Source organism: Epinephelus moara, unplaced genomic scaffold (assembly GCF_006386435.1).
Source record: "Epinephelus moara isolate mb unplaced genomic scaffold, YSFRI_EMoa_1.0 scaffold1850, whole genome shotgun sequence".
NCBI classification, from domain to species: Eukaryota; Metazoa; Chordata; class Actinopteri; order Perciformes; family Serranidae; genus Epinephelus; species Epinephelus moara.
The window spans coordinates 1-14,565 of NW_026079380.1; the positions used below are offsets into that span (position 1 = coordinate 1).

A 14,565-nucleotide genomic window follows, 5' to 3' on the forward strand; every position below is an offset into this window, starting at 1 on the left:
CTTATAGTTCTGGTTGTGGTTCTGGTTCTAAATGGTTGTGGTTGTGGTCTTACCTGGGCCCCCTCCTCCCCCGGCAGGAACAGGTAGGCTCCGCTCTTGTCCCGGTTGGCTCCGGTTCTGGTTCCGTACCACAGAAACTGGACGTGGAGCTGACGGAGCAGACCGGACTGCAGACGGAGGTTCTACATGTGAAAATAAAACCTTCGTTATTTAAATTTAAACTGAACAAATGTTAATGAATCATTTTAATTTCAACAAATCAAATCTGTCAGTGAATAAAAATATGATCAAATTAATAATTAAAACTTTTGTTATTTTAATTTCAGTTTTATTTTCATTAAACTTTATATGTTCTTACTGAACTAAATATTTTCATTAGTTGAGATTTAAATGTTTCTGATAATAAACTTTTATTTAGTTTTGTTGTGTTGAATCAAACTTTATTGACTCTGACCTGCAGCAGGCCGGTTTCTGGGGAGCTCCATGTTTGGACGTGTTTGTTGCTGAGCGACAGGGGGGCGTCGGCCTCAGGTCCTTCTGGGAGGGACACCTGGAAGTGTTCGGCCTGGATGGTCGGTGGGTTGCCACGGCGACGGAAGGTGTACTGAACCCGGTGGGCGGAGCCAGAAGAGGCTTTGGTCACATGATACACGACGAGTGACAGAGGAGGAAGTTCGGCCACGAAGTCAAGCTGAGGGTGGAAATATAAAAGTTACTGCTGCTCAGCTGTGATTGGACAATGTTCAGAGGGAGGGGCTTAAAATGACGCAGGAAACAAAATATTAAACACATGAAGTTCAGACCATAACAATAATAATAACAACAACAATAATAATAATAATTACGTCGACGTAATCTTACTCATGTCGGTGATTTTGGCACTTTCCCCGTGCTGTCCCCTCAAAAAAAAAAAAAACTCCGCCCCCTCCATCTAGTCTGGACTGATGCTGCCTACATGGAGGAGACGAGCACAAACACCGAGCCAACAAATCAACTGGAGCAGCTTGTACCCAAACACAGGGCTGTCCCTGCCGGTGTAAGACAAAGGCGGGCCGCCTGGGTGATTTTGGCAACCGCCTTGGTTAAAGCGTGTGTGTGTGTGTGTGTGTGTGTGTGTGTGTGTGTGCATGGGGGGCACTCAGATGTAGCGTCTTTTGCGCGCACAAACCCATTACTTTCAATGTAGACAACCCTAACCCAAAGCGACACCGTTGCGGTGCGCATTTGGTGCGACGCGCTAGTTTTTTGTCCGGCGCACAGCTTCACAGACCTGCTTCTCCCTCTGGTGTTGTGTCAGATCCCAGTTCGTCATCTCCGAGATGTAGAATGTGTATTATAGAAGAGAAACACACATTTCAGGACCGCTGACTTGTGTCATTAGAACAGACATGTTCTATGATTTTCAGCCTCCTTTCATCTTTAATAGAGGGGGGAGACTGACAGGCGCCCTGCAACTACTGCCTCCACAAAGCAACTGTTGCTGTCACAGGTGTTTACAAATGCCACACAATATGCAACGGATTCAAGAGTAATAGTCGAGCCTATTAAACCCCCCCATATTTAAAATAATAAAATAATCGTTCATTAATTGTAATCGAGCTAAAAGCTTCAATTAATCGTGACACTGATTTTAAGTAATACTGCCGAGCCCTAGCTGAAATACTGAGTGACTCGACAGCATGTAGGCTACACACACACACACGTATGCACACACACACACACACACACACACACACCTTTGTGGTCCCACCCACTCCCATTTTCCTTCTGACGCCCACGGAGCAGATGACACGTGACATATAAAAAATAAGTTGTTGTAAAATGACTTCATGTTTTGATTAAACTGTTCTTCACCTGGAAGGATTCTGTGGACGCCCAGCTCGGCTCCGCCCACACCGCGGAGATCTGTGCAGCCATTGGTCGACCTGTTTCTGCGTCAACAACACGAGCGTCTGGAGAGTCGATGACGACGCTGATGACGGACGTACGAAGTTGCTCCGTTGGGTTAAAGATGATCAATGACCTGAAACAAAAACATGCTATTGTTAACGACAGAGACTTAAAGGTGCAGTCACTCTTCTTCTGCAAGAATTCAACTTTCAACACTTTACACACACAGCACATTATGTGTATTTTACATTTTAAAAATCTGACATACTAGTGTCAAACATTGTAGAATATCACACATTTTTATATTCTTAAACTTTACATACTAGTTTTATACATTTTATTGTAGCATAATGTACTTTTTAATTTTTACACACACTTCACATATTTAGTATATTTTACATGTTAATCTAAATATCTGACATTTATTTATTTATCTTATATTTTTACTAACTTCATATTTTCATACTTGTACTTTCTTATCATTTTCAAAGCTTTACATCAGAGTGACTGTGACGTGTCATGATTTCTGATTCTGATAAGAAAGGAAGCAACCGTGACCCCGCCTCCTCCTTCTGTAGGCCCCGCCCACTCACCTGGGTTCATCACTGAGTGTGAGGGGCGTCTTGTGAGGCAAAGCGTCGTGCGCTGACATGATATCATCCTGGAAGATATGAATATAGTTTATTTATTCCATGTGTTGGTTTTGACCCCAGCGTCACCGTTTCGTACGGTCTGTTGTTGTCACAGTTCGACGGCTGAGTCAGACGCCATCAGTGTCGTTCTCAGTGTCTCGTCACTGCAGCTCAGCCTTCAATAAATTGTTAATCGCTCACATGCTCATGGTTCTTTTCTTTAGTTTCTGTTTTTTGATCATTTTTCACTCAGACGTTTCTTAACGCTGGTCGAAGCTCAGTGACGTGTGACAAGTTAAACATTAACTGTATGAGACGTATAAATACACATATAAAAATATAGTGCATAGGATGGAGGTGTAATGAGGTCAAAGGTCACCATTTGCATGAAGGGTTTTGATTGGTCGTGGTGGTACTGGTTCTTGTCCAGCAGGAGCAGCCAGTGGGCGGAGCTCTGCAGCACCTGGCGCAGGTTCAGGATCGAGTGAAACAACCTGTAAAATAAAATTTGTTTTAGTTCAAACTTTGAGTTTTAATTTTCTTTATTTTTGAGATCACATATTTTACTAAATTAATTTCTTTGCTTTTTGACTTTCATTCATTTTATTTAATCGACTTAATTCATTCAAACTGAAAATCGTTTGATTTTTAAAATCTTTGCTGCAGCGACTTCACATGAGCACCAAGGACTACAAAACTTTACGTAAAAACAACGCTCACAACTTTAAAAACAAACAACATAAACAACGACTGACAAACTACAGTGTGAAACACAACGTTAAAGACACGCTTATCAAACGTGAGTGATGAGATATTAATGTTAGATGCTAATGCTACATGGATGGGAGTGATGGGAAGCTAACGCTAACTGCTCACACTAAGCGAGGCGGTACCTGTTACCGTTGCCAGTGGCGACGCCGTCCTTCAACAGAGAGCATGGGGGGACAAGTGAGACAAAACACATGCTAATGCTAAAGATGCTAAAGAGTTCCAGATGCTACAATGTTAACACTGACTTGTTATAATCTCTAAATGTAATGAAGGATCAAATTAAAATATCGTCTGAAAAAATAACCCAGAAACTTTGAGGGAACCAATAATCATTCAGGAACACAAGTGAAAATATAGAAACAAACAAATTCACAATGAAATAACGATACATGTTTCTATGGTAACAACCTCATTAAACTCAGACAACATCATGCTTACTATGCTAACACCTGCGTCTTAATACCTGCTAACTGCTGCTTCAAAACCTTTCAATGCTTCAATGCTAACACGCTAACATTTAAAAACATTTCTCTGAACATTTTTTAGGTTAAATAATCTACATGATGTCGTCATATTATTATTGCAATATTGCTGCAACTCTGCTAAGATGCTAGCAAGCTAATAAAAAGTTATGACCTAACATGTTACCACTACATGCTAATGTGTCCCTGATTTAAGCTAGCGTGCAAACACAAAGTTTCTATCAGTTCATAACTGTTTCCCACCTTATGACCTACCACATGCTAACATGCTAACACATTATTGTCCTGACATGTTTCACCATCTACTTCTAAAACCTTAACGACTTATGTCTGACTATGCAAACTTGCTAACAGGCTGAGGTGCAAGCAGGAAGTAGCCACCTGGTGCCATAGTCGACCACGACAGGGTCACGAGCAGTGCCAGTGACAGCGTCATGATGCTGGAACAATGCCAGGCTTCGCCTCCCCGCCATTAAATGCTGGAAGTGTTTGTGTGCTGGAAAATCTGGGACCAGACGACCATCGCCCCGGAAACGACGCATTTCAGCCAACGTCAAGCTGAAGAGGATTTCTGTCGCTCTGCCAGAAAGAGAAAACATTTAAAGATTCAGATTCAAGTATTCTTATTGTTATTGTTATTATTATTATAATTATTATTGTTATTATTATTGTTATCTGCCTTTGTATCATGTCCCAGTCCATCATCATAACTGAAGACAGATCTTCAATCCTACACCCAGCTGTCCCCACAGTAACACACACTGACTCCTGAATGGAGTTGCTGTTGTTATTCTTTGTTCTTTTTCTCCCTTTGTGGTGTTTCCCCACCCCCACTCAACACACACACACACACACACTCACACACACCTGAGTCACAGATGAGATAACGTACCTGAGCGTGGCCTCAAGCGTTCTGTCGAGGCGTTTGTAAAATGGTCTCGAGGTGAAGTATCCGCTCCAGTAATGATCGTCACGGTCGGCGTATGTGAAGAAGTCACCGCTGAGTGTCGGCAGAGTCGCTCCTGCGGCGCTCAGGCGCCGATGAAGAGCTTCAAAGTAATCGGACAGAGTCCCGAAACGAGCCTGAAAACAGACGAAAGAAGAAAGTGACTGAAAAATGCCCTAAAAATAAATAAATAAAAAAAAACAAACTCACAGGATGTGTTCAATAATAAAGATGAACCACTGTGTTCAGTTATTTTGAAAACAGTCAACAGGGGGCGCCACCACTTCCAAACTAATGTGTCCATAAATCGATTTGTTCTAACGTCACCAAGACATTAAAGCATGTCCCCAAAATGTTTCTGACCAACAGGAAGTGACAGTGTTTCCACAGAGGGGCGTGGCCAAATAGAGATTGGGACGTAAATAAATGAGCATCTGTCCAATCATCATTAAGGCTGTTGTTTGTCTTTGAGACAGACGTCCTGAGCTGTTGAAGGTCCTGATCCTTCACAGCGTTCAGGTGTCCATTTTGGCTCTGCAGGTATATTTACTGATAATTTGTGAGCAAAGCTTTATTTCACTCAGATGTTATAAGTTTACTGAGGACAGACGCCACAGGTCAAGAGATGTCTTCAGATCATTACCCTGTGTGTGATGTCCAACTGTCCTCTACAGTTTGACACAGAAGGGATGTTTTCAAAATTCAGTGATCTTATATAATATATTAAGTTCTTCAGGACACTGCGTCCGGCCTCTCTCAGATTACATCGTCCCCTCATGCCCCGCCCCCTCCCAGGTGCCTCAGGTGTTCACCTTGACATGGAGCTCTGGGTGCTGGTCGAAGTAGTCGAAGAGTTTCTGGTAGTTACTGAATTGAGCGTCCCACTCGCTCGACTCCGTGAAGCGAAAGTCGTCACCAAGCGGGACGAGAAGAACCGGAGATCGAAACAGACGAGACTTCTGCCGGTACTGATCCAACAGGAGGACAGCTCTGAGAGGACACACAGGGACATCACACCATCAGTGAGACAACAGGAGGACAGGTCTGAGAGGACACACAGGGACATCACACCATCAGTGAGATGACATTGTATAAACTATAAATGGGCCTGCATACATCAACCCATCTTTGACCTTCAACCACCAAATCCTAATCAGTTCATCATTAAGTCCAAGTGAACGTTTTTGCCAAATTTGAAGAAACTCCCTCAAGGCCTTGCAATGTCGCATTCATGAGATGAAAGATGCAAGGTCATGCTGACCCTGACCTCTGCCCTCCAAATTCTAATCAGTTCACCGTTGATTCTGTCTGTCCGTCCTGGAAGAGGGATCCCTCCTCAGTTGCTCTTCCTGAAGTTTCTACCGTTTTTTTTCCCCGTTAAAGGGGTTTTTTTTAGGGAGTTTTTCCTGATCAGCTGTGAGGGTCATAAGGACAGAGGGATGTCGTATGCTGTAAAGCCCTGTGAGGCAAATTGTGATTTGTGATATTGGGCTTTATAAATAAAATTGATTGATTGATTGATTCAAATTTAAAGAAATTACCTCAGGGTGTTCTTAAGATAACACATTCACAAGAATGCAACAGACAAGGTCACAGTGACCTTTGACCTTCAAATTCTGATCAGTTCATCATTTAGTCCAAGTGGATGTTTGTGCCGACTTTGGAAAAATTTCCTTGCGGCATTCCCGAGAATGAGACAGACGGACATACGGACAGACAACCTGAAAACTTAACGCCTCCGACCACAGCTATCGGCGGCGCAGAGGCATAAAAACTGTCAAAGCAGACAGGAAGCTGGAGTTCTGAGCTACTGACATAAAGCAGCCATGTTTGTGACCTGACGCAGTTTATTTGTCTCAAAGGTTTAAACTTGTGATTTCGTCAGACGGTCGTCAGTTTAAAAAACAAGAGACGGAAACAAACCCATAAAGCTCGGATCAATCTGCAGGTTTATTGTTATTAGTAATCATTAAGATGATAACTGTAAATTACAGTCATCTTTGGCCCCGCCCCCTGCATACCTCTCCTGGACGTTCTGCTCTGTGATTGGCTGCGGCGGTATCCTCCATGGACAGAAGACCCGCCCTCCTGGCAGGCGGTGGAAATCAAACTGACAGCAGACCGCCGGGTTCGGACCACACGTGTGCGGTACGTCATAACTGTAGAATGGCATCATGTGACACGTGATGTCACTGCGGGGGGAGGAGTCTGTCACACAAGAAGTGGGCGGAGTTAGAGCAGCGTTTCTGATTTTTTACCCAAAATGTAAATTATAAATATAATATTTGAGAAATAATGAAATCCATCATATTTATTTTTATACATTTGAATAATTCTGACAAATTTTACTGCAAAATTTTTTACGTTTGTTTATTCAAACTAAATTTTTATTTGAAATTACAAACCCTTTGTTTTCTTGTTTGTGTGATTTAACATCTGGATTAATTTACTCTGATTATATTATTTCTATATATTATTGATCTGTTTTATTTATTGTGTCTGCTGCTGTTATTATTCAGATTATTGTTATTATGAATTATTCTGCTTGTTCTTCACTTTTATTTGATCCTGTTTTGTTGTTGTTGTTGTTGTTGTTGTTGTTGTTGTTGTTACTTTCTTTATTTATTTTCCACGATGCCCTCTCGACATTCTGTCTCAGTGTCTCCTGGCCACACCCACCCCAGCTCTGTCGCCATAGAAACTCCAGGGTCTGTTGTTGGGCGAAGTGCTTCTTGACGGCGTAGTGAACGCGTTGGATGACCATGTTGCTGAGCCCCGCCCCCTTCAGCAGGTAGGTCATCGAGGGGGAGTGGCCAAATGGATCCACGGCCCAGCCGCTCCTCGGCTTCACACCTGGACAGAGAAATCAAGGTCACCACGGCGACTCGTCAAAAGATTGAAAACACACAGCAAAAAGAAACGAAGCGTCATGAACCCAGGTGTCGCTGGAGCCACTGGTGGCCCTCGATCAGCTGATCCAACAGAGCGAAGTAGTGAGAGTTCGCTTCGTCCGCCATCACCCAGCCGCCCGTCACCAGCTCCAACTGTCCCGCCCCCACCAGGCTGACCAATCACAGAGAGGAAGAAGGCAAAATTATAAAAATGAAGAAATGCATAAACACACGACAAAATAATAAACAAAATAAACACAATAAAAAAGTTACAAACTTTACGTAATTCAAATTAAAATCAAAACATAAAATAAAGAAAAACAAAAACAATAATAAAATATACAGTCCCTCCAGAAAATCGCAATCTTGCGATTGCAATAATTAACGCAACTTCAACCAAAGTCCGTAATATCTGCGGGGGCGTTTTTCCGCGTTTTCCGGCCGTCTGGAAGTCGTCGCGCACATGACGTCATTTCAAATGTCATCAGACGTGTCATCAAATGCGCTAATGGCACTGCAGTGTGGAGAAACGCTCAGTATTGACAACAGAATGTGCACTGTGTGAATGCAGACAATATGTGGTGATTGTATTAAAATGTTGTGTTTACAGAAGATGGAGCTGACATGTTGTACAGTCACATCGTCTGGTTTGACAGCGACAATATTCACTCAGGATCTTTTGATCATTATTAGAGTCCATGTTTTGAAACTAATTAAACAAAACTAAAGAACAGAACTATAAAAAACATTTGCAGCTATTTTTGTAATATTCAGTATGATTATTATAGCAAGTGACTACATGACTTATTTTTTTGGAGGTCGTAATTTAAAAAAAAATCAAAATTTTCCCCCCCTTTTGTCATTAGCTGCAATTTCCTGCAAAAATTCACATAAAAACGCTGCAATTTTATCGTAATTTTTTACAGAATTTGCCGCACATTCCAGGTTTTTTTGCCGCAAGATCCTGGAGGGACTGAATATAATTACTAATTATTTAAAATAGAAACATTTTAAAGAAAAGAAGCGTCAGATGTTTCTGACATCATACATTTGTTTTTCTTTTGTTTGTGTTTGTTTATTTTGCAGATCTCAAATGTGCAGCTTTGCTGCGTGTTTTTAATCTTCTGACGAGTCGCCGTGGTGACCTTTAGCGGGATTTATATTTCAGCACTGCATCTACGGCGCAGACAAGTGATTTGAAGCTAAAGCAGAGGTGGAGGACGTACACATCTGTCAGTAAAGGAAGTGAGAACTTTGTGTGGTCGCCTGTTAACGAGCTGCAGCACCACATGTCCAGTCTGTGCTAGGGGCGGCACTCTATGTGTCACGTGATGCGTCACATGATGCACCACACTGCGGCGGTGCCGGTGTGTTTATCTGGCGGGCGATATGCAGCAGAAGGCTGTGGGTTGGAATCGAACCCACGGCTGCTGTAGCAAGGACTCGACTTTAGCACGAGGTCCCCTGCTCCCTGCTTTTTTTTTTTTTTTAATTTATTAAACCAATTTTATTTTATTGTTGTTTTTTTCTTTCCTGGTGTTTTACAGTTTCTTGTTTTATTTTTTATTTTTTATCTTTTAAATCGAGAAAATAACACAGAAAGTTACCGTTTGACCATCGCTCTCTTCTGCTCGTCGATGTCATTCCACCATTTGGAGAAATAACTGATTTCGGCCCAAATCATCTTCCTCCTGATCAACAGAAGAAAAACAACAACCATCAGTAATGGCCCCCTCTGGTCCGCTCTGTCAGAGTCAAACAGGAAGTCAATCAGAACCAAAACATTCAGTCAGGAGGTACGACATCTGCAAAACAACATGATGTTAGTGTCATGGAATTCTAACATTTGACATTTAAAATATCATCCGGCGCCGGCTGAGGACGACCTTCTGTTAGTCTAATAAAAACTCCAGTGAGCAGCCGTCTGAGGAGGCAACTGACCCAACTACAGATCTGATAACGATCTTCAGGAGGAACCAATGGATTAAAAACAGAGAGACACAGACAGGAAGTCAGACAGAACTGACAGACGGACTGACATGTTGATGGTCTGAGTCTGAACTAGAGATGCACTGATGTATCAGCTGATCAGATGACATGTGATGACATCACTGATGTCTGGGGTCGCTGTTTTTCTGTCTCAGGATGAAAGCAGAGCTTAAGTTCAGACTAACTGTGTCCCGTCGTCCTGACGACAACAAAAGATGAGTTTGAGACAAACAGAGATCTTCTGAGATGCTGCCGAGACGAAGGGACGCAGTTAACTGACTATGGATGTGTCAGAGGACGCAGCCCACTGTTTCCTCTGATGATGTCACACTGGGAACGACAAATCTGTGATGACATCAGCAGGAGGAGAGCTAGTTAACATTAGCTGTTAGCAGCTAGTTAACATTAGCTGTGAGCAGCTAGTTAACATTGGCTGTTAGCAGCTAGTTAACATTAGCTGTGAGCAGCTAGTTAACATTAGCTGTTAGCATCTAGTTAACATTAGCTGTTAGCAGCTAATGTTGAATTATGATGTGTTCAGGCTCTATTCAGTAAAATTTAGAATTGGGTTAAAGTGAATTCTGATGCTCTCATGATGTGTTCAGTGTAATCGTGTAAAATGTAGCTTTTGGTGAGAACCTTGAATAAATCAGCCGAGAGAGAAGGTTCTGTATGATAAATGAGTCTGACAGCACACTGATAAGATAAGATAAGATAAGATAAGATCAACTTTATTAATCCCACACTTGGGAAACTCACATTTCACAGCAGCTCAAAGCACAGACAGAAAATGGAGGGTGACAATGTAAACAACAAAACCATCGGTGTCGGCCCAGAACTTCACACTCAGTGCATCTCTCGTCTGAACTCATGTAGAAATAAAACTAGGATGAAGATAAAGATGAAGATGAGTACCTGCTGTCTTCAGTCAGTTTGATCAGCATGTTGTTGAGGATGTGTTTGGTCTGGTCGTCATAGTAACTGTCAAACGTCTTCAGCCAGCCTGAAACACACAAACGCAGGCGCACGCACACACACACACACACACACACACACACACACACACACACGTTTACTGAGGAGGTGACATTGACGCACACTCATTTCCTGGCGTCATGTTCGCCCTCTAGAGGTTTCTACGTTTTTTCCCCGTTAAAGGGTTTTTTGGGGAGTTTTTCCTGATCAGCTGTGAGGGTCATAAGGACAGAGGGATGTCGTATGCTGTAAAGCCCTGTGAGGTAAATTGTGATTTGTGATATTGGGCTTTATAAATAAAATTGATTGATTGATTGATTGATTGACTGATTGACTGATTGATTGACTGATTGATAACCACTGACCCAAAGATCAGCTTCTTCCAAAGTGGGGACACGTCTTTTGTCCGCAGATGGACAAGCTGGTGTGGAGTCAGGAGTGTGTCCCTGAAGGAGGGTGAAATGTGTCTGATGGGATCTCACCGGGGTCGTTGTGTGAATGAGGAACCAGGAAAAGTTCCAGCGGCTGCTTGTCCCACTCGTCGCCTTGGTAATGGATCTCAAAACCTTGTTTCCAGGCGCCGCCGTCGACATTATCAAAAGGCAGGAGGTCGTAAACATCCAGCAGCTACGGACGAACATACGTCTTTTAATAACACGTACTGACATTTATTATTATATTATCTATATCATATCATATATAATATAATATCTTTAATACATATATATATATATATATATATATATATATTATAGATATCATATGACGTTCAGAAATAAAGCTGCTACTACTGAAGAAATATTTTTAATAACGCCAACACTGTGCTACAGGTTCTTTCATCAGAGCGGCTGGTAGCATATGCTAAGCTAACCTGCACTCCGTCTGTTCCGTCCTTCTTCTCTTCAGCCAATCGGCAGCCAGGCAGCGCTTCGGCTCGGCTGTGGGCGGAGTCCAAGCTGATATTGGCCCCTCCTCCCGTTTCCCATGATGCTTTGCGGCGGAGCAGAGAGTCACGCAGCGCAGCAACCAGACGGTTGTTGTCCCTAAGGAGACGCTCCAACCTGTCAATCTTCTGCTGGAGGCGGGACAAATCCTGCTGACACAAAGGAACACCGAATATTTACAGACACGTCATTAAACCGACGACAACAAAAATCTGAAACTGAAAACTCAACGTTTTAACTCTGACATGAGTCTACAGACTCTGGTGTTCAAATGCAGCGGTGTAAAAGCACCAGTACGCAGACACACTCACATCCTTTACTTAATGGTTTAAGAACACATGGAGATCGTAAATGTACTTAGTTACTTTCCACCACTGTTAATCTCACACTTTATTTTGAAATTCCACGGATCGTCTTCAGTGACTGTTAAACAATCAGGAAGTAGAATCAGCAGTGTGTGGACTCACGTCGTCCACCCGTCCAGCAGGTGTCACCCGGTGTTGTTGAAGCTCCGCCCCCTGCATCAGCTCCAGCATACGGTACAGTGACATCACTGCAACGCAGAAGACTCCGCCCACCAGCACAGCCAGCAGCCGACTCCTCTTCATTGCTGTGAAACCATTGAAACCAGTTACAATGTGACGAAGGTAACGAGACAGACAGACAGATTTAAAGAGGTAATTAGCCGGTCACATGACAGACGGGCTCCTATGACGCTCACTCCGCAGGTGCATTATGGGAACTGTAGTGTTAACTGAGCAGGGCTTTGTCTTCAGCTGTCTCCAGTCTCTCGTCATCAGTATGCTTCCACATGAGGCGGACACCTTCATGATCACTGGTTTGTTTCATGGAAGTGTTTGAGGGTTTGTCAGCATCAAAAGTTCGTAAACAACAACATGTGACAACATCCAAACAAACAAACACACGCCCGTCAGATCTCAGTGATCAGGAACAATAACAGTTAACACATCTCCACTGTGAGGCTACAAAGAGATGCAAAGAGACTACAAAGAGATGCAGAAACCACAAAGAGATGCAACGAGGCTACAAAAAGAAACAAAGAGGTTACAAAGAGATACAACGAGACTACAAAGAGATGCAACAAGACTACAAAGAGATGCAAAGAGACTACAAAGAGATGCAACGAGACTACAAAGAGATGCAAAGAGACTACAAAGAGATGCAGAAACCACAAAGAGATGCAACGAGGCTACAAAAAGAAACAAAGAGGTTACAAAGAGATGCAACTAGACTACAAAAAGATGCAACAAGGCTACAAAGAGATTCAAAAATACTACAAAGAGATGCAGAAACCACAAAGAGATGCAAAGAGACTACAAAGAGATGCAACAAGGCTACAAAGAGATGCAACAAGACTACAAAGAGATGCATAAACCACAAAGAGATGCAAAGAGGCTACAAAGAGATGCAACGAGACTACAAAGAGATGCAACGAGGCTACAAAGAGATGCAGAAACAGCAAAGAGACTACAAAGAGATGCAAAGAGACTACAAAGAGATGCAACGAGACTACAAAGAGATGCAACGAGACTACAAAGAGATGCAACGAGGCTACAAAGAGATGCAGAAACCGCAAAGAGACTACAAAGAGATGCAAAGAGACTACAAAGAGATGCAACGAGGCTACAAAGAGATGCAGAAACCACAAAGAGATGCAACAAGGTTACAAAGAGATGCAAGGAGGCTACAAAGAGATGCAGAAACCACAAAGACGTAAGACGTGTAAATTACTTGTGAAATACACGAGTGACTCAGAGATTTGTCTTTTCTCATTAAAAGTGTAAACATCTAACAACAATGGCTCACTGGTCACACCTGTTACTGAGACAGTTTGGTTGTGCTGCAGGAGTCAGGACACCTGCTGACAGCTGCTGATGCTGATTTATGGTTTAACTGTTTATAAAGTAGTTGAAACTAGCTCCACCTCCAGCAGCTACAACAGTAACATGCTGCTCTAACACTGATGCTTCAGTATTAATAATCTAATGATGTCATATATAATAATATCAGTCAGAGGAACCAAACACTAATTTAACTACATTTTTCTCTCTCAGAAGTGGTTCTTGTGACATGTTTTCTGACCACATCAGACATCAAAAGTGTTTCATTCTGAACAGCTTCAAGGTGGAGTGAATATTAAAATAATTAGGCAATAAACATCATAACACAACATTAGATGTCATATTTGGGTTTATATTCAACTAAGGTAGGCATTGTGTGATCCATGTACTGTATGCATTTCTTCTTTACAAGTATTTAAGATAAGATAAGATTAAATAAAATAAGATTAGATAAGATACACCTCTACTGAGCCCACAATTGAAAAAATCCAGTGTTACAGCAGCCAAGGGGAAAGAGTCAGATTAAATTTCAAAATTTAAACTGTAAAACTGAAAAACTAGGCATGCAAAAGACAGTACAAAAGTACAAGAAACGGCGATAAATAATAGTAATAATAATAATGATAATAATAATAGTAATAATAATAATAATGATAATAATAATAATAATAATAATGATAATAGTAATAATAGTAATAGTGATAATAATGAGCAGTGGAATGATAATAGTAATAATAGTAATAGTGATAATAATGAGCAGTGGATTAAAGAGAGCATATCTAGTGCAAGTGATTGTATGTGCAAAAACAGCAACAAGGGGGACAGTGACACTTTTACAGACAAACTTTAAAAAAGAGTAACTCTCCAACACCATTAGAGTTAGATTCAAATACAAAGTTTACTTTCTCTGCAATAACTCAGCTGATTTATTTTTAAAAGAAATACTCATACTAAATATTTTGTATAATTTCTCCTGTTAGTCAAACTGATAAACGCTCCTGCAGGTCAAACCGCTGACAAGATAAAATTCAGAAAACTTTAAATATGAAATTCAAACCTTTCTCACTCAACTTCCGCGTTGACAAACTGCAGCAGGTCTCGCGCACCGGTGTGTCTCGTGCTGTTGTTCGGTGACGTAGCGTTTCACCTCGGTTTCCCGCAAAAAAAAAAAGAAACAAAGTTA

General features: G+C 41.8%; 1 protein-coding gene across 1 annotated transcript; it reads right to left on the reverse strand.

Annotated features, from left to right (window-relative positions):
• Positions 1–53: 53 nt before the first annotated feature.
• On the reverse strand, positions 54–14,559 carry LOC126387068 (alpha-mannosidase 2-like; the record flags this gene model as incomplete). Its single annotated transcript, XM_050039628.1, has 17 exons — positions 14,440–14,559; positions 11,988–12,130; positions 11,448–11,669; positions 11,059–11,203; positions 10,517–10,604; positions 9,220–9,303; positions 7,657–7,784; positions 7,401–7,574; positions 6,743–6,929; positions 5,534–5,711; positions 4,668–4,858; positions 4,157–4,354; positions 2,902–3,016; positions 2,484–2,551; positions 1,855–2,023; positions 455–691; positions 54–182 (listed from the first exon to the last, which is right to left on the reverse strand). Coding segments are annotated over exons 2-17 (2,454 nt in total), but the record flags the coding sequence as incomplete, so codon positions are not given.
• Positions 14,560–14,565: the final 6 nt, after the last annotated feature.